General features: G+C 35.1%; 1 protein-coding gene across 3 annotated transcripts in view; it reads left to right on the top strand.

The window, feature by feature from the left end:
* The window catches only part of DIAPH2 (diaphanous related formin 2), a 230,455-nt gene that overhangs the window by 152,495 nt on the left and 53,926 nt on the right, over window positions 1-24,034 (top strand). For all 3 annotated transcript variants that reach the window (XM_063345690.1, XM_063345689.1, XM_063345688.1), the window contains one exon: window positions 13,701-13,796. In XM_063345690.1, the coding sequence (XP_063201760.1) occupies window positions 13,701-13,796 (96 nt within the window). The remainder of the gene's footprint in view (window positions 1-13,700; window positions 13,797-24,034) is intronic.

Here is a 24,034-nt window from a genome sequence, read left to right as displayed (position 1 = left end):
CTGTGTTTAAAGTTTGTAACTAACAGATCAAAGTCACACCTTCTTAAATTGCTTCACCTCAGTCAGTGAGAGCGTAACTGTCTACATCCGTTAAATTTTTAAGCAGGTGAGGAGTAGACCATGCTTAGCAGTAACGTAGATGCCTCAGTATACTGATAGCATTTTGCTTTTCATCGTGAAAGGCTTTCATATCAACAGATACAACTAAAGTTTAGGTTTGCATTATATTTCTTTTTTACTAAAACTGCAAATATGTGAATAACTGTACATGGCCAAACGCACTGAAACTGCCATTTAAATGACTAATGTTTCTAACCAGTGACACAAAGTTAGTTTAATACTTCTAAAATCATTTTTCCAACTTTTAAATATATTGAAATATCCATTTCACATATTACAACCTCTGTGGCAGGAGGTGAGGGGATAGTTCCATCCCCAGTGGATTCCATGATGTCAATATTCAATTAACTTTTTTTTCCAAGTAACTGTTTTTTTTTTCTTGATACATCTACTTCTGTATGCTCACTGCTGCTTATATAAATAGTTTGCAAATTTGTCTAAGTGAATGTGACACAGAAGACTTAGAGGAAGGAGGCAGATGTCCTCTCAAGCTGTCATTTTGACAAGGTGATTTTCACCCAAAGGGTATTTTAACCTAACTCTCTTTCAGTTATTTCTCTAGCTATATCTTCAAGAATGAAATTTTAACTCATTGCTACAGCCTTTCAGGTCAGAGCAATAGGGTTCCTTCATTTCCCAGCCTTTTATTGTGTAGTTCTATAATAAGTATTTTTTTGCTGTTAGCTGGATAGATAGATACAACTTTCTTTGTGGCCACTGGAGAATCCATATTAAAATTAATTAAATATTACAATTATTTTCTGTTTCTTGGTGTAACTGAGAGAGCAGAACTGCAGTGTGGCCAGAATTAAGAACTCTCCTGTATAATTTCCGATTATAAATTAACCTTAGAGTAGCCATATTTTAAAAATCAGGTTGCTCAGTTTGGTGTTTTGTGCTTTGTAGAGTGCCTGGTGTAATTGAGATGCCATGTAAATACTGTATGTAAAGTGATATAAATCCTGCTAAACATTCCAAAATGTGTAAAGATGAGTGTAAAAACACAGACAAGCTCTCAATTCCATGTAATCTTTGAAATATTTGCACTGGGCAGCATTGTACAAACTTAAGTAATTCTAAAGTTTAAAACATGTTCACATTGCAAAATACAAGCTTTTTTGTGCAGAACTGAAGGTGGGCTGATACAGCCTCCCCACTTGTAGCTGTAGGGCTTGGGAATATTTGGTCTTTTTCGGTGTTCTTTTCACTCTGCTATTATTTATGCATCTGTTATGTTTCCTGGATTAGAAAGATACTTCTGTTTGCCTGTTTTCCTGGTGAAGTATGGAGAAGTATGAAGAAAAGACTGAAGTGACTTACCCACACACCTAGAGATCCCAAATTTCACATTCTAAATCATGAACCATTCTTTCTCCTTACAGGAGAGGAATTCTGTAGGAAATGGGCTTAACGGTCCCTTATCTTCTTTAGCATTCACAAGCTCTGTGGAGAAAGAACATTCTTTATAGCTGTTTTTGAGCAGTGTTTCCTGTTTTTGAGGGCTGTAGAAGACTGGGGGGTGATACATTTATATATAGTCTTTCATGACTTCCTCTCATGAGTCTGATTTAACAGCTGCAAAATTCTTGCAGCATTGCTTCCATGTGCATATCTGAACAAGAGAGAGAGAAAGAGAACTGAAGACAGCTTTCTAGGAGCTGAAAATTATATAACAGCAATTCTGATGCAAATGTTATTTAATCAGAAACAGTTTTGCTCTTCATTATATCTGATTACTATGGCAATTAAAATCACCTTTTAACTACCAGTATTAGGATAAAAGATAGAATGAGCTTCCTCAGTCCCAATTAGTATTGAATTAATTGTTTTGAAGACATATTAACGTTCTCCCCTAATGCAGATGATGGAAATGAAGTTCTGTGCTAGTGGTTGATGGATATTCCTACTTTTCCTTTTCAAGTACTCATGTATAAGAAATCATGTGCTATTTATTCAAACTGGTATGTACTAGTATGAGCAATAATTCTGTTGTGTTTCCTTGAACTGCTGTTTTGCACTGACTGTTGCAGGATGTGGTTCGAGAAGGTTACTTTTCCTGCAGCTTTCTAATGATTCTGTGCTTTCCTGATTGTTATGTCTTCCTTCTATGTCCTTTAGCATAAACAGAAATCCATACTAAGTTTATTACGTGATACACATTATTTTGTAAATGTCTTAGCCTTAATCCTTTGAATTTATATATTGTCTAGTGATTGCATGGAGTACCTGGAGTGATAAAACTTGGGGCTTATTTACATTCCACAGATTATTAGTTTATGGTGCTGGATGCCAATGAGGCAAGTGTTACAATTCCTATGGGAAGTCATTATCTTTCATATTGATGTTGATGGTCTGTTTGAATACGCTGCACTCTTCCTGAAATATATTATTCACAGAAAAAATTTAGGTGGAGATTTACATTATGCTTAAATGTGAGCATCTATAGAACTAAGATGAGGTTTGATTTTTCTTCTTCAAAGCAATTATGCATGAGTTGCTCAAAATTTTTTAAGATCTGTTTATGCAGGAGTTTTAAGTCATCTTGAGAATGAGGGGGGGATGGCAAAATTACTGTAAATGTTAATAATATGGGTTAAAAAAAGCTCAAGAGAAATGCAAATAGTTGTGAGCATGGACAGAAAGTTAGAAAGAAATTACAACTTAAAATTTAATCTCCCCTTTTAAATTTTTGCAATGGAAAAATTTCTGTTTATGAATATGGCATATGGTGCCTTCCAAGTAAACTGATTTAATGAGGTAATTTGTCAGGGGAAGAAAAATAATTATTAGATTCTGAAATCTGAGATTGGGATAATTACAGGTTAAGAAAGGCAGAAGAATTGGCTTCTTTTCTCTTAAAAGTAGGTTTCTTGGGGACTATTTACTGAACAGTAAGAAATGTTAACTTTGAATAGTTGTCTATGCAAATTCAACTTTTCCTTGGAGAAAGTGTTCTTATTTCAAAAAGTAGGTATTGCTGTTAATTTTGAAAATACCAGTAACATTTTTTTATCTCAAAAGTAATTGTTACTTAACATTATATTTGTATATTTTGTAGAACTTGCAGTGTTAAAAAACGTTTCTGAAAGAATTAAATTGGGTGGTCAACTAACTTCTTCTTTAGTAAAAAGTTTGTTCAGGAATCAGATAGCAAGGAGGAGGATTGCATGTAAACTGCTGTGAAATGGAAATTTATTTGACTGTAGTGGCGGGACAAGTTCAGTGACTAAATTCTGTCTTAGTAGAATCGTTATGTTTTTCTGTGGCTGTAGTATCTCATTTCTAATAGAAGTGTGAAGATACTGTCTTCACAAGAGTAGTTTCCGAAATTATGTAGGAAAGAATATCATGTTGATGAGCCTCTTTCTACTGTATGCTTAAACATCACCCTCCCCACCACACTACCGCCCCCAATTGTTTAACGCTAGTTTACGTAAGGTTTATCATAGAATGGTTTGGGTAGGAAGGGACCTTAAAGCCCATCCAGTGCCACCCCCTGCCCTGGGCAGGGACACCTCCTACCAGACCAGGTTGTTCTAAACCCCGACCAACCTGGCCTTGAACATCTCCAGGGATGGGGCATCTACAGTGTCTCTGGGCAGCCTGTGCCAGTGTCTCACCACCCTCAGAGCAAAGAGTTTCTTCCTCAGATCTGCTCTAAATCTCCCCTCTTTCAGTTTAAAGACATTACCCCTCATCCTATCACGACACTCCCTGATAAAGAGTCCCTCCCCATCTCTCCTGTAGGCCCCCTTTAGGCACTGGAAGGGGCTGTAAGGTCTACCCTGGAGCCTTCTCTTCTCCAGGCTGAACACCCCCAACTCTCTCAGCCTGTCCTCTGAGAGGCTCCAGCCCTTGTAGCGTCTTCACGGCCTCCTCTGTTCATGTCCTTTTTATGTTGGGGGCCCCCGAGCTGGATGCTCTGAGTTAAAACCATGAATTAAATAATGATAGTTTGCCAATATATATCATAATAGATCTTAACTAATAATTTTCCATCTGAAGTGTTGAGTAATGAAATGTTACAACACTTCCACAAATGTTAGCGTAGTTTTGTACTCCAGTACAATCATTGTACTTAAAGGTAATTTAAAAGGCTGATGATAAGGCAATGTATACTTAAAAGGAAAAGTTCTGTAAGGCACCAAAGAACATCTATTTTAATGGTAAAAGCCTATTTCTTCTCAAATGTAGAGATCTAATTAAATTAACTTGAACTTTGTCATCGATTTCAGTGGTTCTTTGTTAGTTGTATAATCAGATTTTCAACTTGAAATTGCTGGCGTTGGTGAGTTGTGCAATCCACTGGTAGAAGATTTTAAAAATTCTAAACATATTGCATTTCATCTTTTACACGTCCAGCAGGAACAAAGGCTCTGCTTCTGGATTTGTATGAAAGTAGAAAGTAGAAATACGCTTGGTTTTTTTTATGCTTGCCAGATGGGCAATAATTGTAAAAGTGCAACTTTGCAGGTCTGGAAATTTAGATTTTAAACCTAGAGGGACATCATTTGGTGTCATATTCTGTAAGGTGAGAGCCATAATGTACTAACATTTGTCTTGAGACTATAGAATGTTCAACTTTACCACATAAAAGATGATTTTCAGAAAGCTATCAAAAGCTAAACCCAAAATATCTCTTTAGACAATGAAGTAATGAGAAACTATCAACTAGAAACTTTGCAGAAAAATCGAAGAACTGATAGCTGGTTTGTACCAGTGTAACAAAACAGGTAACTATTAATGAGGAAATTTATATTCAAGGTTGGGCTGTATATTATAAATGAGTTCTGAAACCGTGTGTGTTTTCTACTATCTTCTCTATTTTTGTGACAATATACTCTGTAATACTTCTTGTTTTAAGTGAAGTTTTCTGTGATTGCAGTAGGACTTGGCTAGTTAGTAGATTCCAGGTAAATCCTGTGACATGTCAGGGTCAACAGTACATTTCCTGCTGGAAACAGCTTGGGCTAAACATTCTAAATTCTCTTAAGTTTTGATGTCTGTGTTATATTCAGATTCCATATTTGTCCAGTCCACCTGAAATTGCTTAATCATTATGGAAAACAACGTAGGTTTCAGAGCCGCTTCAAAATCTATGTAGAAAGGATTCAAAAACATGAATAAGTTAGACCTTGACATTCGCCATGGCATTTTTCTGTGTACGCGTTCTTAGCAGGAAGGATTTTTTTTTTTTCTCATACTGGGTATATTTGGAGGTATCAGGCTAAGAAATGAAGTTTGACAGTTTAATCTGAACTAATAGCTTCCCTTTTTTTGAGTTAATTTTTGTGATAAAAGTGAACATACACTGATAGGGCTGTCAGGAGCTGACCAAGAATTCTGTAAGGTATTAGATGAAAGATAATTGATTCTCTATCATATGGACATGTGGTTTGTTTTGCTCTAAAATAAAATGTATTTTTTAAAAGGTTTCTTTCTTGCAAACTGTAATAAGAAAAGCTCAGCTACAGAAGTTTTCTTCTAAAAGGCAGAAAGGCTCATATAAACCAATTACTGTCTGATAAATATTATGTGTCACAGAGAGGTTTCTTTGTTATGTATTTGACTTCATAACTGTCATCCCAAAATGAGTTTAGGACCAACATTGGTCATTTCTGGTTTTGGCACTGAAATCTCACATTTGTTACAACTGGCTAAACTTGTTTTAGGACGTGGAGTAATTTAAATACAAATAGAATGAGGTCACTACAAGATTAAAGAATAATAGTAAAACCCCAAAATAAATCTGAAAGAACAAGAAATTATCATTCCCCAAAATGAGTTCCTAAGACTGGTTTCTTCCCTAAAATATTCTGGCAGTTGTGCAACTTTGAGCCATTTTTAAAAGAAAATTATTTTCTAATGCTGAAAGCTTTGATGTCTGATCTATCTGCTAATCATATACATTAAAATTTGCTTAGCACTGTGACTGAAATGTAGCCTTCAAACAGTAGTAGGACTTGATTACAGATGGATTACATCGTTTATTGTATGGTCGTTTTTCTTTCATTTTTTTGAGCTACACAATCTTCCAACATAGAGGCAATGTCTTCCCATTTGTTACTAAGTAATCCATATTAAAGCCTTTTTTTTTTTTAAGTTTAGTGAAAATCATCCTTGCAAGGTGCGTAAGTCCATTCAGAATGAGGCCCCAGGGGAATGCTGATACATTTCAATTAAATACAGTCCTACTGAAGTAGACCTTACCCATGGTGACATTTTCTGAAAATGAAAAAGTGTGCATATTTCAAAAATTGTTGTCAGTAACCTGCCAGTACAACAAAGCACGTTTTTTTTCTCATTCTATTAACTTTATGTCAGCCTGAGATCGGGTTATCATAAACAATAAGCCTAATTGGTATGTAAGCAAGGATTTGCCTTGTTTCATAAACTGACATGAGGTATAGGTTCACTTATCAGTCATACTGTCCTAACTTGTTCTCCTTTAATTAAAAAGTAAATAACAGTCATGAGATTGTATTCTAGTGCAAAATGCCAAGGAAGACTGCTTCCTGAAGATATTTATTATGCATGCAAAATAAATTTAGCAAATTAATAATATGCAAATATATGAGAAGAACACAAAAACACACTTTCCAAAAGACACTGAAAACTGACTTTTAAAAGTGAATATATTGCAATTAAAAATTCTGGTACTGATTTTGAATAAAAAGTCTTCTTTAAAAGTGTATACAGGACACACATTAGACTTATGAAAAGTACTTAAAGGTTCAAAGCAAAACAGGGTAGTGCAAGATGTGAACAGAAGTATAATTTCGAAACCGTTTGGAGAAGCAGGTGGGTAGACTGCATGTGTTGCCTAATGTGCCATTTGACTGGACTCTTTCAGTAAGGGCCTAAATTTAGGAAAAAATTCCTGGAAAATTCCTATAAACTTTTTATTAGCTTAAATTAGTTTACAATTGGTATATTTGTAATAATAGGAGTACAGGATTTTTTGCAAAGTACGCGAGAGTATTGCCTTTACTGGCAAATGAAAGTGCACCAGTATTGGGTATTCCTATAGTAATCTTCACCTAGTTGGTGCAGGCAAATAAAAGGGAAGGCAGCAAAATGCTTCAGAAACAAGAGCCTGTTCCCGGGGGCTCTCGGAGCCTTAGTGTGAATCTGAACTGAAGAAACCAAAGAGATAGGAGGTGGATCGTGTTTTAGATGCATGGCTGAACTCTGTTGTAGCTTCGAGTGAAGTGCAGTTTCTGTAGTCTCTTCTCCAAAGTTATTCAAATAATTTAAAAAGCCTAAACTATTTTTTTGTTTCATTTTTACCAACGGTAGTGCTACACTAGTTCTTAGATTTCATTTAAGAATAGTAGTAGTTATTGGGGGATTTTATATTCTAATCAAAATAGCCTCCTTTCTAGTGCAAACTGAAAAAACAGTCATCGTGAAGGTCCTGAAAAAATCTGCCAGAAGATAGATTATGATCTATCAAAAAGGAAGATTCCTGCCTTTTGTTAGGTGATAATATGCTGAAGGCAGAGGTAAAACTTTGTGTAGTAGAGGCCACAAAAAGAAACTGAAATTGGTCTCGCCAAGTTTCTAGTTCTTCCAATCTAAATCAGAAAGTTATGTTTGAGTCCCTTGTCTACTATGTACAAACATTTTGAGCCAGGAAAAACAGGATTGTTTAATTAGTGCATGGAAATATAGCTGACACTAGGAGGCAATATTTAGCTAAAACCTCTTACCTCTTCCAGATTTACTTTAAGACCTCACTTAAATCTATTCTTTCTTTTTGTTCTGTAATGGGGGTGGGGTACTGAAGTTAAAATCTTTAAATACTTTTACTCAAAAAAAAAAAAATAAATTGATGAGAAAAGGAAATGAGCTTGGCTTCAGGGAAGTTTATACTTGTCTTCTTGAAGAAAGTAAGGACCTATTTTTAGAACAATTCAGTGTGATTGTTTAGAGGAGAGAAACAAAAAACTCTCATAAAGTTGAAAATGTCAGAGCCGGTCACTACCACAGAAGCAAGTTCAAGAATGCCTGCCGAATCGGAGGCAACCCAAGAAGTTAAATATTCCCATCTTTATGTAAAGTCTATGAAAAAGCTCTGATTTTACATACATTTGTCATTCAAGGTTCAAGTTAGGCACTAAACAGAGTACTGTCACAATTTTTCTAGTGTGATCTGTCAGCGTTCCTCTTTTGATTGCAAGAATGACTTTAAAAGCCTCATAGGCTACAACAAACTAAACACATTTCAGTTTCCGATATGAAATATTAGCAGCAGTTATTTAAAAAAAAAACCACCACCACCAAAAGACAGTAAGACTTATTGTCCTGGCTGAGCTGTAGCTTTTATTGCTACTCAGGCTAGCAAAAGAATGATACTTTACCTATGTGTCTTTTGTCGATTTCAGTTTTCATTTTAATGATATGAGTTATAAATAGAAAAGAACGTTATTTTGCATTTAATATCAGGAGGTATGGGTGTTGGTGTCTCTTTTTGATGTTTAGATGAGATTTGTCAGGAAGTGATAAAGGAATGTAGCATCGACAGAGGATGCTAAATCTAACTTAAGGGTTGTATTTCATAAGGTGCTAGCAGTGATAGCAAAGAAATATTTTATCTTCATCTCTGTGTTGAAATGGTTCCTCTGTTTCAGAGGAACTCTGTTGAAAAAGAGAAAATGGCTACAGAAGCAGGTGAAGAATTGCATTTGCTCTGTGAAAAATAAGATAAACATTCTTCATCATTCTCAAGTGTTTGTTTTCTACCTTTATAAAATAGTCCTCGTGGTTAATTTAGCAATGTACAGATTATACTAAAATAAATTACCTACCTATACTGAGGAATCTTTGTTCTACGTCTTTGTCAGATACAGGCATAATACACTATAAGAGCAAGCTGTTTGAAATAATTGTTTTTAAAAGGGAAAATACTTTAATCCCTCTGCTGTTTTCCAGGGGTAGGTTAAATGTCAGCTCTGCACAGTTATTTGTGTTGGGTAAAAGACCTGATGTGCTTGATGAGCTCTTTCTCTGGACTCTTTTAACTGCTTGAACTGTTTTTGTGCAAATTCTCATACAGTAGATAAAAGCAACATAAGGCATACAGACCAGCAAAGCATCTTGATTATTTTCTTTTTTAAACATTTACTTTCTTAAGTACTTGTCGAAGAAAGATTTCCATGTAAGGAGAGTGACAGTTAAAAACCATAAAAGTAGATACAAAGCAGAAGGTAGACTCGGTCAGTGATGTCTAAAAGCACGCCTGATCCTTTTAGTCCTGCATGTATTGATTATTGTTTTTTTAAATCTTGATTTTATGTTTTACAAAGGGAGGCTTAAGGATTGTGTAATACTATTGCAGTCTTTCCTACAGTAGTATTGCACATGCAAAGGCACATTTACATTGATTTTTATCTTTTTAGAAAATATTTTTTCCTGCCTTGTTTCTAAATATTTACAATTCTAAAGTTAATATTGTCTTTCCATCTTCAAGTACCACTTATTGATGGATAAAATATAGAGAATGGCTTGAGTTTGGGACAGGTTATCTATCTTTGCAAAGCTGAAATTTAAAAATAATATTCTGGAAATAGATTATATGCTTTGTTTCTGTACAATATTTACTTCTTTGGGAAGTACTTTAGTATTAAACTGCTAATTGATTGTAAAGTTTTGAATTCACATGAATAAAAATTAGGACAGGCTAGTCATACCTGATCGCGTGCTTTCCTGATGTATTTTTGTCTTGATAAATATTCTAAACAACCAGTTATTATTTGGAAGGACAGTTTTCCTCATAAATATAGAAGCCATATCTGCACTAGAAGTCATTTGAAAATAAAGGCACTTGCTCAAAAGTAAAGGCTTTGTTTATGACTAGAGATAGACAGGAGTTGTTCTTCACACTGTAACTTAAGCAGCAGCCTAAATGCCAATAACTGGTTTCTTGCAGTGTCATTCCCCATTTTGTCACGTCCCCTTTTTAAAGATACACCATCAATAATAGTGTTCTTTATTCCCACAGTTTTGTTTGTGAACACATTCTAAAACATAATTTTTGATTGCGAAGATACTTCCATTAACTCTGCCTAAATGTTTTCCTGTTTGCTGCTGTACCAGAACAGCCCTCTGTTGGGGAAATTATCTGTTGGGATAAGTTTTCTCTCTTTGGACTTCACGGATTCTAAGCACAGGAGGAGATTGTCATACCTCTTTTCAGTGGCTGCTTTATATAGTCATAGAAATTGTGCTGCCTTAGGCATTTCTTCTTAGAATCCACCCCAGTAGTTAGTGTAAAGGCTTTTCCAGTTGTGATTTGTCTTCTATGAATGCCATAATCAAGCTTGTATACCACTACTACTGGAAATGGAATATGCTGACTTTTTAACACACTGATCAAGATTGGTAATTCATCGTTGTTTCTTTGGTCACTTCTTTATATTGGAGCTCTTGGTCATTCCCTACTGAGGAGCTTGCACCTGAAGTTATACACACTCATCTGTTTCTATTATTTTCATTTATTTTATTATTCCAAATCTTAGGCTTGTTTTGATCTTCCAAAATGGTAGTATTTCTTATTTGTATGTGATCTGTTGTTAAGGCAAATCCACTAATTAGGTTTTCAGAAAAATTCAGCTAGTAAGCTCTCAAATGTTAAAGTTTCCTATCTATAAACAACTTTTTGTTATTACTAAGCCAGATATTTTAGTAAAGACCATCTTTTGCACCTTCCACTGATTAATTAAGCAGACGTTATATTAAATGCTGAAGACCGGATAAATGAGAGAGAAGTTTTCTAGCCAAATGAAGTGCAGTATATTGCATTAACAGAAACCATAAACCATAGATTTAGTCTAATATCTTTGGCAGAATCCTAATCTCATAGTCTTGTGTTCTGTTGTCTTCAAAATTGGTTTGAAAGGTCTTTCATGCTGCCAGGTGAAAACTACCATACTTTTTTTCTTTTTCCCCACTAATGTTTTGTTTTTTCTTGTAGGCAAATGCTACCTTTGCTATTCTCAAACAATAATCATAATAATAGGAGGTATTTGGCCATTTCAAATGTTACGTTAATTTCAGAGTTTTGCAGTTTCCTTCCACATGAGTGGAGAGAACGTTATATTAGCTGATTTGGCATTAGTCATCCATGGTCATTTATCTATCTTGTCTTTGTTCCAAGGGGTAGCACTATTTTTGTGCATTAACTTTGAAAAGTTGACTCAGTTTGACTGGGCTGGGATTATTATACATCTCTAGCAATAGTCACTGTTCTGTTTGTAATACTGTCTTTCACCCTTCACTCTACCCCTGTGTACAATGGAAGATATTTAAAAGGGAAATAAGCATTATGTATTTCATTTCCACTGACAATTTCTGTTGGAAATAAATTTATCAGTTTAGAAACTTCTGTTAGTTTTTGTCTTTGTTTCTGATTTATGTCTACAAGTTGCTATAGGTAGTACATAAAAAAAGGGGGGGGGGACAAATCCTCTCTCTCAAGGAGAGAGCTAGTAGTATGTGAAGTAACTCAGCAAGAACTATGGGGAAAGTCTGAAATTTATGCTGAATTTTATTTAGGGATGTTAATGAAGGCGAACTGAAAATGCAGTTCTCTGTCCAGTTCCCACTTAATCACCTGACGACTTTGATTAAGGTGCAGAGCTGAGATCAGACGTAGCATAAATTTTACTTTGAGGAGTTAAAAATCTCATCACTGTGTTCTACAGCTTCCTTAATTTATGTGTCTTTATATTGTATATTTTGATATTCCAAAAATAGTGTTTTTTAGCACTTGCATTAATTAGTAGGTAGAATAGCACGCTCAGCAAAAAAGAAGTGGAAGGCTTCATAAACATGTATGAAGTATTGAAGGAATTTTATCTTTTTTGAATAAACTCTGCCAACTCTTATTTTTTAATGAAGATTGAATGCATTTTTTTTCCTACACATAAAATATTCTAAGATATTAACTAATTCTATGTATTACAGTTGCATTCATTAAACGTTTCAGACTAACTTGGTGTGTATTAGTTTGGACAAAGTGTATTCACAGACCTTTGATTTAGAATATAAATTCAATACAGAGACAACAATAAAGAAGCACGTGTAGGGTAAGGAAAATAATTATGGTGTATGCTTTAGACAAGATTCTGGCCTTCTGTATTTGAGTGTGAATCAAAAGAAGTTAATTTACTTATTTATTTTGCAGGAGCTTAGTTTTTTAAGGGTTTTAGATGGAATGTAATTAAAACTGGTATTTCAGAGTCTTCTGCTGGTTGCTATTCTTGCTCTGCTTGCTTTCATCTTACACTGGAGAAAACTTTGTGTGTGTTGTATATTATATATAATGGTTTAAATTGCATTGATGTATAATTTAACTGTGTCAAGTACTTACACTGATAATCACATAGAAATTTGAACCAAGTACTGTTTTAGGAGTGGTTTTACATCAGGTCTGGATTTAGTCTAATAAATCTAAGTGTAATAGAGAACCAGGGCAGAATACCTTTTGCATTAAGAAGCTGCTTTTAAACTTGAACATTTGAGGGCTTGAATGTACATTTAACCTCCTACACTTTGTGTGAGTCAAAGTGTTTTACTGTAATGTAAATCTGTTGCATAAAGTAATTATCTTCCCACTCTGATGGGGAAATTTATATTAACTTGAAGTCTGAGAGATGTGAATAAAATGTCCACCTACCTGCTGAGTCTAGTCTATGTCTTAGTTTTGAATTGTAACACAGACATGTGAACAGAAAAAGAGGCATTTGTCAATAGTTTTGTAACATTGCAGTTCTTTGACCTCTATTTCTTTTGCTGTTGAATGCTGCTATCAACTGTTATTAACAGAGTGAAGTGCAAAGAAGTTAAAGACTTAGATACATAAAAAGGAAATAATCTTTCTACCCAGATTTCCATAATGCACCATAAAGTCCAGCAATTTAAAGGCTACAGGTTAGCTTGGATATGAAAAAAGCAAGAGAAAGATTTAACAGAAGTAGAATTCAGCGTTTAAGAAATGTTATGCCACGTACTTTCACTGCATGATTCTCTCATCTTTCTTCTTACTTTAAGATAATCCATGGTGTACTGTTACATGCTGTGGTGTATGTATCCTTGCATGTCGTATAGATAAATTATTTTTTTTCCCAAGTATTTAATGCATCATGAGAATGGGAGGCAACATATAAATACTTGCAGTATCTCAAAAATTTAATTTTGTGCCATTGAGTTTCATCAGATTTTCCATGTATGTTGATTAAATAGAAAAGAGATGACCTGTTTCTACTTCAGGAATTAAACAGCGAAACAGCAGTCATTCACCAGCAGCTGTCTATCTGCATGCTGAAGATGTCATCAATAATGCACAAGATAACATCTCTACGTTGAAAGAACAGTAGGACTGGCATCAATTTTGCTTAATAGAGCATCATACACAAACTAGACAGTGATACCTGAAGCACTGACAGCATCCATTACATTAAAATGTATACAACTCTTATTTGGAAGCATTATGTAAACTTGACAACACTTTTACTTTTTTCTTCCTAAAGTCTGATTTCAGTTGCACTGAGATTAATATTATTTTCTCCCATTCTCAGAGGGTGATGAGACAGGAGTGATGGATAGTCTGCTTGAGGCTTTGCAGTCAGGAGCAGCATTCAGAGATCGCAGGAAACGAACACCAAGAGGACAAGGTAAGATGCTTTCTAAAAACTTCTAGTTGTGAACTGAGTGGGCAAAAGTTGTTTTGTAAAAGATGTACCAACAGTTTTCACTGAAAACCATTGAGCTACTGTTGGTCATTGAGCTACTGTGAAAACTCAGCATGCTCTTCGTGGTCATGGATTTTTAACTTGATAGCCCCATCTTCAGGTAACTATGGGCTCTAAGATACAGCAAGTGTTCCTAGTGTGTTTGAAATGGCATTTAAAACGTTGCTGCACAAAGTATGTTTGTCTTAATCTTTAAAACCATAGGTATAATTAATTTATTGTAGGTGTTGCTGTGAAAAAAATTAGCTTCTTACCCCACTAAGAGTTTGGGCGTAGTCTAATAGTCTTTTTCCAGCACTGGTGTTAGATATGTTCCGGTTTGGTTGGAAGCTATAGTATATGTAGTCATAAAAGTCAAATTACAATAAAGTAGTTTTACTTTCTTGAGAGAGATTATTGTATTGCACTGGATTTAGTCTTGTTTACTGATTTAGTCTGAACAATTATTGCTTCCTGCAAATTTGGTTTTGAGAAAATTTCAGAGAAGCCTAAGCAACTGCAGTGCTTTCTCTATTCACTTCTCTGCTTATGATATGCCAGTTGCGTACAGTTTGTGAACTGCATTCACTTTTCATCACAGCTCACGGTAGTATACTGTGTTTTGCAATTTTTCAGTTAAAGCATGTCTTACAGTGAAAAATACAGTTTTAAAATTATAAATTAAAATTATATAATTAAAAATTATAGTTATTTGGCGTAAAATCAAAAGCTCATGTTGGATATGTGCTGCTAAAAGTTGGTCAAAATGGAGTCATCTTACTTTATAAATAAGCTATGTATATCTGCCTCATCCTCAATGAGCTAGGGTTAGGTTCATGTTGGTTGATTTTTATTTTTTTTTAGACAAACAGATGATTAAAGGCAAATTCTACTACCTTCTTTCATCTAGTTAGCAAAGATGGTATATAATTATTTTTAATCTGCCATATGTCTGCAAAAATAAAAATAAGTTGCGTAATATGTTCATAGTAGGAAATGAATTCTGCTAGTTGCAGTATCATTCTTAATTCAGAGCTTGTTTCTGCTCTCAGATCAGAACTGAAAGAACTCCTCGATCAAAATCTATTTTTATATGTATCTTGAGAAATATCAATGTGAGAGATGGTCTCTTTGTTTTGTGGCTTGAGGAGAGATTTGTTACCCAGTGGTGACAAAGAAAAGCTTCCCAGAGACCAGAGGAGACTGCACAAAATCTGCTGCAGCTGAGAAAGCCAAGGAGATGACTGAATCCAGGTCCAAACCAGGGACTCCTCAGACAAAATAGGGGGCAGAGCTAATTAAAAATCCCTTTTATTTCTTTTCTGTTTCGTACAGTCACTTTGACTTCTGTGTGTTTGAAATTTCATATTCTACTGAAGTCTGGCTTTTAAATTGAAGGAATTGATTGTTTTGGGAAAACTTCCTGTGAGAAAAGATCTAAGTAATCCATTTCCAAGACCTGGCCAACTGTTAGTTGTCTCATAAGTGGATAAGACCATTACGTAAAGTTTTCAGAGGGTAGCGAAAAATTTAGACAAGAGGCAATAAATGTCAAATATCTGATTTAAACTATTGTGTAAATTTTCTCCTGTGATTTAGGAACATACGTGACATCTAGTCAGTAACTTGTCTACAAACAGAAGACACTCAAAAATGTGGCTATGACATCTCTAAATAAGTGAACTATAGCGTTAAAAAAAACCCAGGGACCATGTTTACAAACTTCCAAATCTTACCTTAAAAAATGGAAGGGACAATGACACCATCAATAGACTGGGTGTTCTGGAGAGTTTCATCCACTGAGATTTTAGTAAACAGTTAACTCCATGCCACCTATGGTTCAGCAGAAGGAAGAAAAAGTAAATAAAAGCATGGAAAGAGGAGGTTGGAGGATTTCTGGCCTTGCTGGGTCCTTTGGTTGTGATTGGCAAGCGTATAGCACTGTCTATACATGATGCGCAATGTAGGAGTCTTCTGTGCATTGTTGATAGCTTGGTGCACTCTCTGTAATCAGCATGTATTCTGAACACATCGAGAAAAAAAGAGCTGATGCTACTTTGAAAGTTAGACTTGCATAGCAAAGTTTTGAGCTTGAACTTCTTGTCTTGGTAGCTGTCCTGGTCTGAGAAGAAAGATTGTTGTTTTCTGCCTGTTTGGACATAGATTTCATTTTTGTGTGGCTGGTAGTTTAGATGTAGTGAGGAGAAAAAATTACTTTGGCTTGCTTAGTTTTTGGAGTTTTATTAGTTACCCAGTAACAGGTAGCCCCTATGGAAAGCCTAAAACCAAAACAAACTAGAAAAACTATAAACTCCTAAGAAAATGCCCCTAAAAATGCTCAGCAATACAGTAAGTTCACTTGTGTACATTTTCATCTGTGTGTGCTAGACCTGTCTTGTTGCAAATTTGCTTATTCTGTTTGCACCTACTCAGCAGCGTGAAAATGAAAACTATAGAAGGCTACAACCCTCTCAATGGTTACAACCAGTAGACCATGAAAATTTGGCTTTTGTTGTATTTTCTTCCAGCAGTTTCACAGAGTGAATTTAACTCAGAGGAGCAAACTGTAGCATCATTACTAGTGGTGTTCTTGATCAGTTTAGCTGAAAAGAAAAAACAAAACAAAACAAAACAACTTGCAATTTTCCAAAAGAAAAGCCTCTGCAATGGCATGTGTTCACTGCTAGCTTTAGGTGAGTAGGTTGGACCTAGCATTGGTCATTTCATTTGGATTACGGACCTCCAATTATTGTAGGCCTACAATTACCCTAGAGGAGTGTCATTGTATGAAAGATACCTGTTCAGTTAGCCTTTTTTACAGAGCTTGCTGATGTACCTTGTAGCATATATTTGTGCTCATGTCTTTAAAATATTTAAAGAGTAAGAGACAGACTGACCAGATGAGAGATGAAGATAGGAAGGGAACTTTACTCTGCTTGTCTAGAATGGCAGCCCTATGGGGGGGGAATGACTTAATATCTCAGTTTTCCTACGGGGCAGAAAAATTTTGGTGAAATGTACCAATAGGTTTGGAAAAGTAAAACTCACTTAAAATATGTTTAACTGCATTGTTTATACTTGTTTGTAAATGAAAAGCTAAACTTGAATGGGTTGCATTGTAACTACAAACTTTTGCAGTAAAAACCTTTTTGTTATCAGCTCTTGGAAGTAATAATAAAAAATTTCTGTGCTCCTCCCCCCATTTTTCTTTTCATTGTACTCTTATGTATTCTTTGTTATCTGGACTTTTCAATGTGAAAAAAGTTTCAGTGTGGTTTCTCTTACCTGAGCTTATTACTGTATCTTTAGTTTCTAGCTACTGGGTTTTAAGTATAGAGTTTGTTCTTACTGTGCTTATAGAGGCTATGAAATAATAATTAGAAATCAGTTTCTAGAAATGTTGCCTCTCCTTCCAAAAATAAACTTGCCTTTTGCAAGTTTGCTAATATTGGAATGAAAGTATAATGAAGAACGGCATTAGGTGGCATTCATCACAGGGTACCAGTTCAAAATGTGTGTCCAGCACTCCTGTTGTACCAATTATCCCTGACCTTTTTTCTGACCTTGGGGTATGATATTTATTAAAGAAGACTGATTCAGAAACATTTTCTCTCTAATATTAGTTTAAGCAAATTTCTGCACAGAGCTAACTGCTCTGTTATGGTGGTTTCTGTTACACTGCTAAATTTAATTTAAGTTTAATTTTTTCAGAAATCTTAACTAGTGCCCTCTCCTATATATCCAAACTATTGCAACTGCAGTGATAATACATGCTATTATTTCTGTAGTCTTTCACTGCTGGAAAACATTACTATAAGGAACATGCACACAGGTTCTTTCTGCTTTAGATTTCAGTGTAAAGTATATTTATCAAATACTTAATATGGTCTATTAGTACACATGTTTTGGGCTATTTTTTAATCTGCCCATCAATATCAAGTCAGTACAGTGAGATGGATAGTAGGGACAATTTAGGAACTTCTGAATTTGATTTTATTGAGAGTTTCTACACTGTCATTATTATCTCCATATTAGCAGTACACCTTGAGAGACAAAGAGAAAGAACGAACCTCCCTTGTTCAGTTTCAGCATCTAATGTGAACCTTTTATGCAAGCCATCTCAAGTGCTGCCACCATTTGTTTAACTTCTGTAAGTTAAAAAGGAGTTGAGGCAATGGAATATTACTGCTTTTTAATGACTTTGATAATTTTCAGATGACGTTCAGGCACTTCCTTTAATTTAAAATATACTTTTTGAATAAAAGAAGTAGTAGGTGCATATTTTATATCAAAAGTTCATTAGAATTCTGATAAAAATGTTATAGCTTTAGGAATTGTGTGTCTTCTGCTTGAAGACATAGCTTAAAATTAAAAGGCTGACTTCTATGTTTACCTTTTCATTGATGTTATTAAATAAATTCTTGAGAGTTAGTTAGGTTTCTGCGTGCACAATCCTTACTTACCTAAAACACATTCAAATAAAATTCTTAAGTCAAAGCATATCTGCCTTACTGAAAATGTTGTGAATCGTTTTGTCTGTGGCAGTTTTGTAAATAAACTGATTTTTGGCTTGCTTACATCTGTCTGAATTGATGGGATTTATCAGTGTTAAAATCCAAAAATGTGGTAGGTGCACTTCTAATAGATCATGATTTGTACTCAACGAAAATGGTGTTTGAGTAGCCTTGTTTGCTGTCTTTCTGTTGAACAGCGCATCATCGTCTTTATCATTAAGTATGGAGGGGTTTTGCTTACAGTCAGGAATTGTGGACTAATGAGACTCACATGTATGATCTAAGTGCTTTGAGATTATCGCAACTATAACAGCAAGAGCTAAACAAGGATCCCCATAATAAATTTACTGGTTTTGCCATCAAGGCATTAGTGTGCGATTTAAGTTTGCTTTTATTGCTAAATATAAATATGGGTTGTATAAGGAAAATCTATTTATAGTACGATTCAAATCGAGTCTTAGCAAATTACTTTAGTCCAGAGAGCTCCATAAACAGTCCCAAGGCTATTTAAAAATAGGTATTTGTGGTGTAATCGGTTTTTACTGTGTATGCATTTTGGCTTATGATTTTTGTAATTAAAGGAGTAATATTAGATAATATATTATTCTGGTGGCTTAGCATGAAAGCAACAGCTGTAGTATGCCGAGGTTTTACTTGTCATTTCAGAGAAATTCTACTTCCAAGCAGGGTGAAGGAGAAGTGGTGAAAAAGGGATGGGGAAATGGAATTAAAGCAGCCTTTAACCTCCAGGCTGCTTAGACTGGATTCTGCAGGTTTTTAGATGGACAGCACCCATCAGCATGAAGGGAATGAAAAGGCTCTGAAAACACCTCGTAACTAATAAGTGTATGGATGTAAAGACAAAAATTCAAGTACAGTATACATTTGAATAATTGTTTTCTAGAGCAAGTATTGAAGATTGATTAGTTGTCTTTCAAGCTGATTCTCTGATCTTGGTATGCACGAGGTTGTTCACATGTATACATAGAGTGTGTAAGTACTTACGAATGTTTGGTGAACTAGACAGACATAGAGAAGTGGTATTGTGAACTCTGGACTTTGCATATATTGCTGCTGCTTTGTCTGATTCAAAGTTGTTACTTGCCATTTTACTTCCTTTTTTTTCCCGAGACAATAATTTTGTGTGAATAAATATGGAATGGCAATGGCATACACATGTTCTTAAAAATGTCCTTTAAAAAGATAGCGCTATATAATTGTTACTAATTACATCTGAGTTTGTCATTTAATAACTTATACAAGGCTAAGGAGAGTTATGCATCCCTTTTATTAGTGTAAGTGCTTCAAAATGCATTTCAGTAGTATGATAAGTATTCTCTGTAAGTTCTTCTGGAAAAGTATTACATAAAATTTTGAATGAAAAGTATCAGAACATTTTTCAAGTTTAAGCATTTTAAAAAGTTTTAACAGTAGTGTTACTTTACTCATCAAATTCTCTTAAGATCCAAAAATGAAGTTCTATTTTTTTGTGACTTAAGACATAGCAGAGTGCCTATTTCCTTTTGAATTAAAAAACACATTGCCCATTAATGATGATGAGAATTAATGGAAGTACTGAGGATTATTCTAGAGCCTCATGAGCTTATATTTGTAAGCTGCATCATCTGATTTTATGCCAGCCAGTTGCAGGACTGTGCCAGTTGGTTCAGACATTGAGGCTGTTATATTGCTTTCTTTAAAGCTGTTTCTGTATGTTTCATCGCAGGACTCTGCAGGTACCCAGAACAGCTATGGAGCTCATACAGAGTCTACGTTATGGAGTTTCTTTTTCTGGGAGTTGACTTGGCACAGTTGCTTCTGAAGCTTTTAAAAGCCTTTAGAATGCCAGAAGCCTTTTTTGAATGTCCTACGTTGTGAAATAGATTTTTAGAATTAAAACAAAGCTTTTCTGAGAACCAGAAAATTGGTCATAGTAACCAGCCTCTCTAAAAGTGTAATCCAGAAGGAGGCTGCAAAGTTCATGTGGTAGAATTTTGTATGAGTTGAAAGTTACCCACAGTTCTGAATTTATTTACTTTTTTAATTCACACTGAATCTGAAAACGATTCTATTTTAATGAGGTATGTCTTGCTAGATGTTAAGGCCTATGTTGCTAGAGATGGATAGCTGAGTTTTGGCTAGATCTGTGTCCAGTTGCTGAAGTTAGAGAAACTCCTTTTAAACTCAGAGAAAGGATATTGGTGCATTCGTTTACCAGCTACGTGCGTAGTAATGAATGATATGCAAGGCTAACGTAATTTGCATTTGGACAGTTGAATTTTCTTTGTCAGTGCTGACATTGTTATAATGCAATTATTGTGAAACACTTCTATTGGAAAAATTTTCTACCGCAGTACTGTTTACTGCGGTAATGCACATTGGCTTTAATATTTTAATAAGTATACATGATGAATGTAAAGGAAAGAAAAGAGGTGAAAATCACTGTTGCAGTTATGACTTGGTAACATATTAATTTAACTGGCATTAGGTCAAAATGGTTATTTTGCGGGTAGGGATGTTTTCTGTTCCAACCTGTCCTAGGCAGACAGTGTAGAACAGACAGTCTTCTAACCTCAGCACGGAGACACTGTCCGAGGTTTTTTACTAGTGGTTGTCATCTTGACTGTGACAATCTAACTAGTTTACTTTCTGCAAAGACAAGACAATAACGCTACAGGTTATGACGTAACAAAACAAATCGTGGAAATTCTAATTTTCTTGTTGCATGATCAGGAGAAAATGAGATTCTCTGCTCAGCATACCCAAAATAATAGTGCTGAGTTAAAAAGTACTGATAGCATTTTAGCAGTAGACATATATTAGCAGTTAAGCAGGTATGTGACTGCGTAAGAAGCCAGAATCTCAGTTGCTGTATATTTTCCATAACTCTTTACACTTTACTGATCTTTTTAGTTTAATAATCTGTGACAGCTTAAATTAAGGATCTAAACCAGGATGTCCAACAACAGAGGGACGGGAGAGGCCAGCGATCCCTGTTGGAAAAAGAGGTTAAAAAGATTTCTAAAAATGATGGAAAAGCTCTGTCAAAAGAAAGGGGTAGGAGGACATTACATATGGACTTGACAATTAACCCACCAACTTCACTTTTTTTTTTAACACTCTTTTCTATTTACTTTTCCATTTTAAGTCCCAGAATCCCAAAAAAAAAAAAAAAAAAAAAGAAAAACCCTCAAGGTGACTTGAATGTGCTGTAACCATTTTCTCCAGCAACTTGTTAAATGTTTTTGCAGTACTTTATTTGAAGTACTTTTGCCTTGAAACCATAGTCTTCTATTTTTCAATTACAGTAGGTTCTCAATGTTTTAAACTTATCTGGGGGAAGGCTTGTTAATGGCAGTTTAATGGATTCCTGCCCCAACCCGTGTTTTATTCTGAAGTCAAACAATGATGGGTTTTAAAAAGGGTATTGGTGGTATTACTCTGTATTCATTGTGTTGTCTTTATCTGAAAATCTGAAAGCTCTTTAGATAAGTGGGCACTACTCCCCATTCCATCATTTAACAGAGGAGTAAACACATGCCATAGTTCTGCCCTCTTTCAAAGCTAGCACTGGGTGCTAGGGTATGCTGAAAGAGCAGTCTTGCTCCGGCAGCTGCTTTTTTTTTTTTTTTTTTTTTTAATTAAAGCTTGTAATAAATTCAATGATCGAGTTTAACTTTGTGGCTAGCCCAAATCTTTATTTGACTTTCTAGAGGGTCTTCATGCAACAGGCTGTACATGAGCCAAGAGTATATTGCAGGCTGAACAGCCAGCCAGGCTGAAGCCAGTTCGAAGCCAACTACCAGCCAGTTTTCGAAATTCTCGTTAGATTTGGCTAAGGCAGCGCTTGCCTTAGTGAAGGTGTTTGGGGGGTCTGAAATGCTGCACTAATGCAACTGTGGTGGCTTCTGAGTGACCTGTGGCGTAAGAAGGGCAAGTTCATCTGTCTGCAAAAGACCTAATAGGCGTTTCTTTCATTTTCTTTATACTAGTTGAAGGAGTAAAAAAATCCTGTATGTGCATCAAGAAAACAAGTTTAAAAGCATTAGAATCGCCTAGGTTGTAATGGACCTTTTATATCCTCTAGTCCAAAGGTATTGTCCTTTTTTATTGGCCTTTTAGGAATCCTGAAATTATATTTGCGTGTAAGTTTTCTTGGGGCCTAGCATGAAATGATGCTTTATAATTACAGTGGAACTAGGAAAGTGTCTCTGTAGTATTCCAACTTAATGCATTTTTGTATACAGAAATACCTAGAAAGAAAAAAGTTGAAATATTCAAACCAGATAGAGCTGTGTAGTTCTCTGCTATCTAGGGAAACATTCAGACTACTGGCATGTGTTGGGGGAGAATACAGCACCACTTTCAATTTAGGAAAGGGTCACATGCAGTGTGTAAGATTCTGAAGCGTGGCATCACATTCTGTCAGCACAGTTTAAAGAAGCTTATAAGAAATCTAAAATCTACTCTGTGTATTTATAAAATCAGGTGGAGTTACTTATTGTTCAGTTGATGGACTCATTCTAGATAATGAGTTTGCTTAATCTAAACGGAGCAAAAGTCCTTACAGAGGGGCAAATGTCAGGGCGAGTGACAGAAATACCTTGAATAGGCACTGTTGTGTGTAACTGCAGCAATTACCAGACTTGCTGGATACCGTGCTTGTTACACACCCTGGGCAATTGCTGCATGTTGCATTCTTTTCCCCTCTAGACCATCTTTCTAAGTATCTTGCTTATTTCTTCCAGAGAAAGAGACATCTTGTTTTATTTATGTTCAGCTTGTTCCTTGCATACTGTGTTGAGATTTATTGCATGGTGGGTTTGGTGATGTCTTTATAATGGACACCTTCAGCAGTTGGTTGAATGCCTTTTTCAGATAAGTCAACTGAGACTAATTTGAAGGTATTACTATTTTTCTTAAAAGTTTCACCAACAGGGAAGAAACTTTTTGGTTTTAATTTTAGGTTTTTGTTCTACACAGCATTCAGTAGGTTAGTTTTGGGGAGAGCTAAGCAGTTTAGGTATATTAATCCCATATAAACACTTGTCTGTCAATATTTTATTCTGTGACTCGTGTAGTTCTCATTTAGCTTAATTTTTACAGAAGACTGTTTCTAGACAAATATAAATATTTTCTGATGCAAATATGCTCTAAGTTATATGGTACTGGTCAAGTTTCAATGTTCCTATTAAGATTTTCATGCAAAAGAGCAATTTTAAATGTATTTTTAGCATACTGTAATGAATGAATAAGCTATTGAACTGGAAAGTACTATTGCAAATACAAGATCAAAGAATGGATGTCAATGATAGACAACAGAAAATATCACGAAACAGAAGATTTTGCCTGTGAAAAAGTAGAATAGTTTAGCTGAGGAAGCAAACTAGTCTTCATTAGATTCATAGACGAGACTTTATATGATCTGTGGGGTGTTTTTTTTAACCTATGCTTAAACTTTTGCTATTATGATGTTAATTAGAGGCATGCTACCAATAAACATACTTTGATCTTTATAGCTTATTTTAACTGTAAAATTTTACCAGTTTTGTGGTATAGATTTTGTAATGTCAGCTCGGCCTGAATTTGATTACTTTTATGCTTCTAGGAATTTTGGAGAATATAATTTTAGGAATGTATTTTGTGTATTGGCAAGTGTTGACTAGT

The sequence above is a fragment of the Chroicocephalus ridibundus genome, chromosome 9 (genome assembly GCF_963924245.1).
Source record: "Chroicocephalus ridibundus chromosome 9, bChrRid1.1, whole genome shotgun sequence".
NCBI lineage: Eukaryota > Metazoa > Chordata > Aves > Charadriiformes > Laridae > Chroicocephalus > Chroicocephalus ridibundus.
Note: the sequence above shows the minus strand (reverse complement) of the source record. Positions and strands in the feature narration are given on the sequence as shown.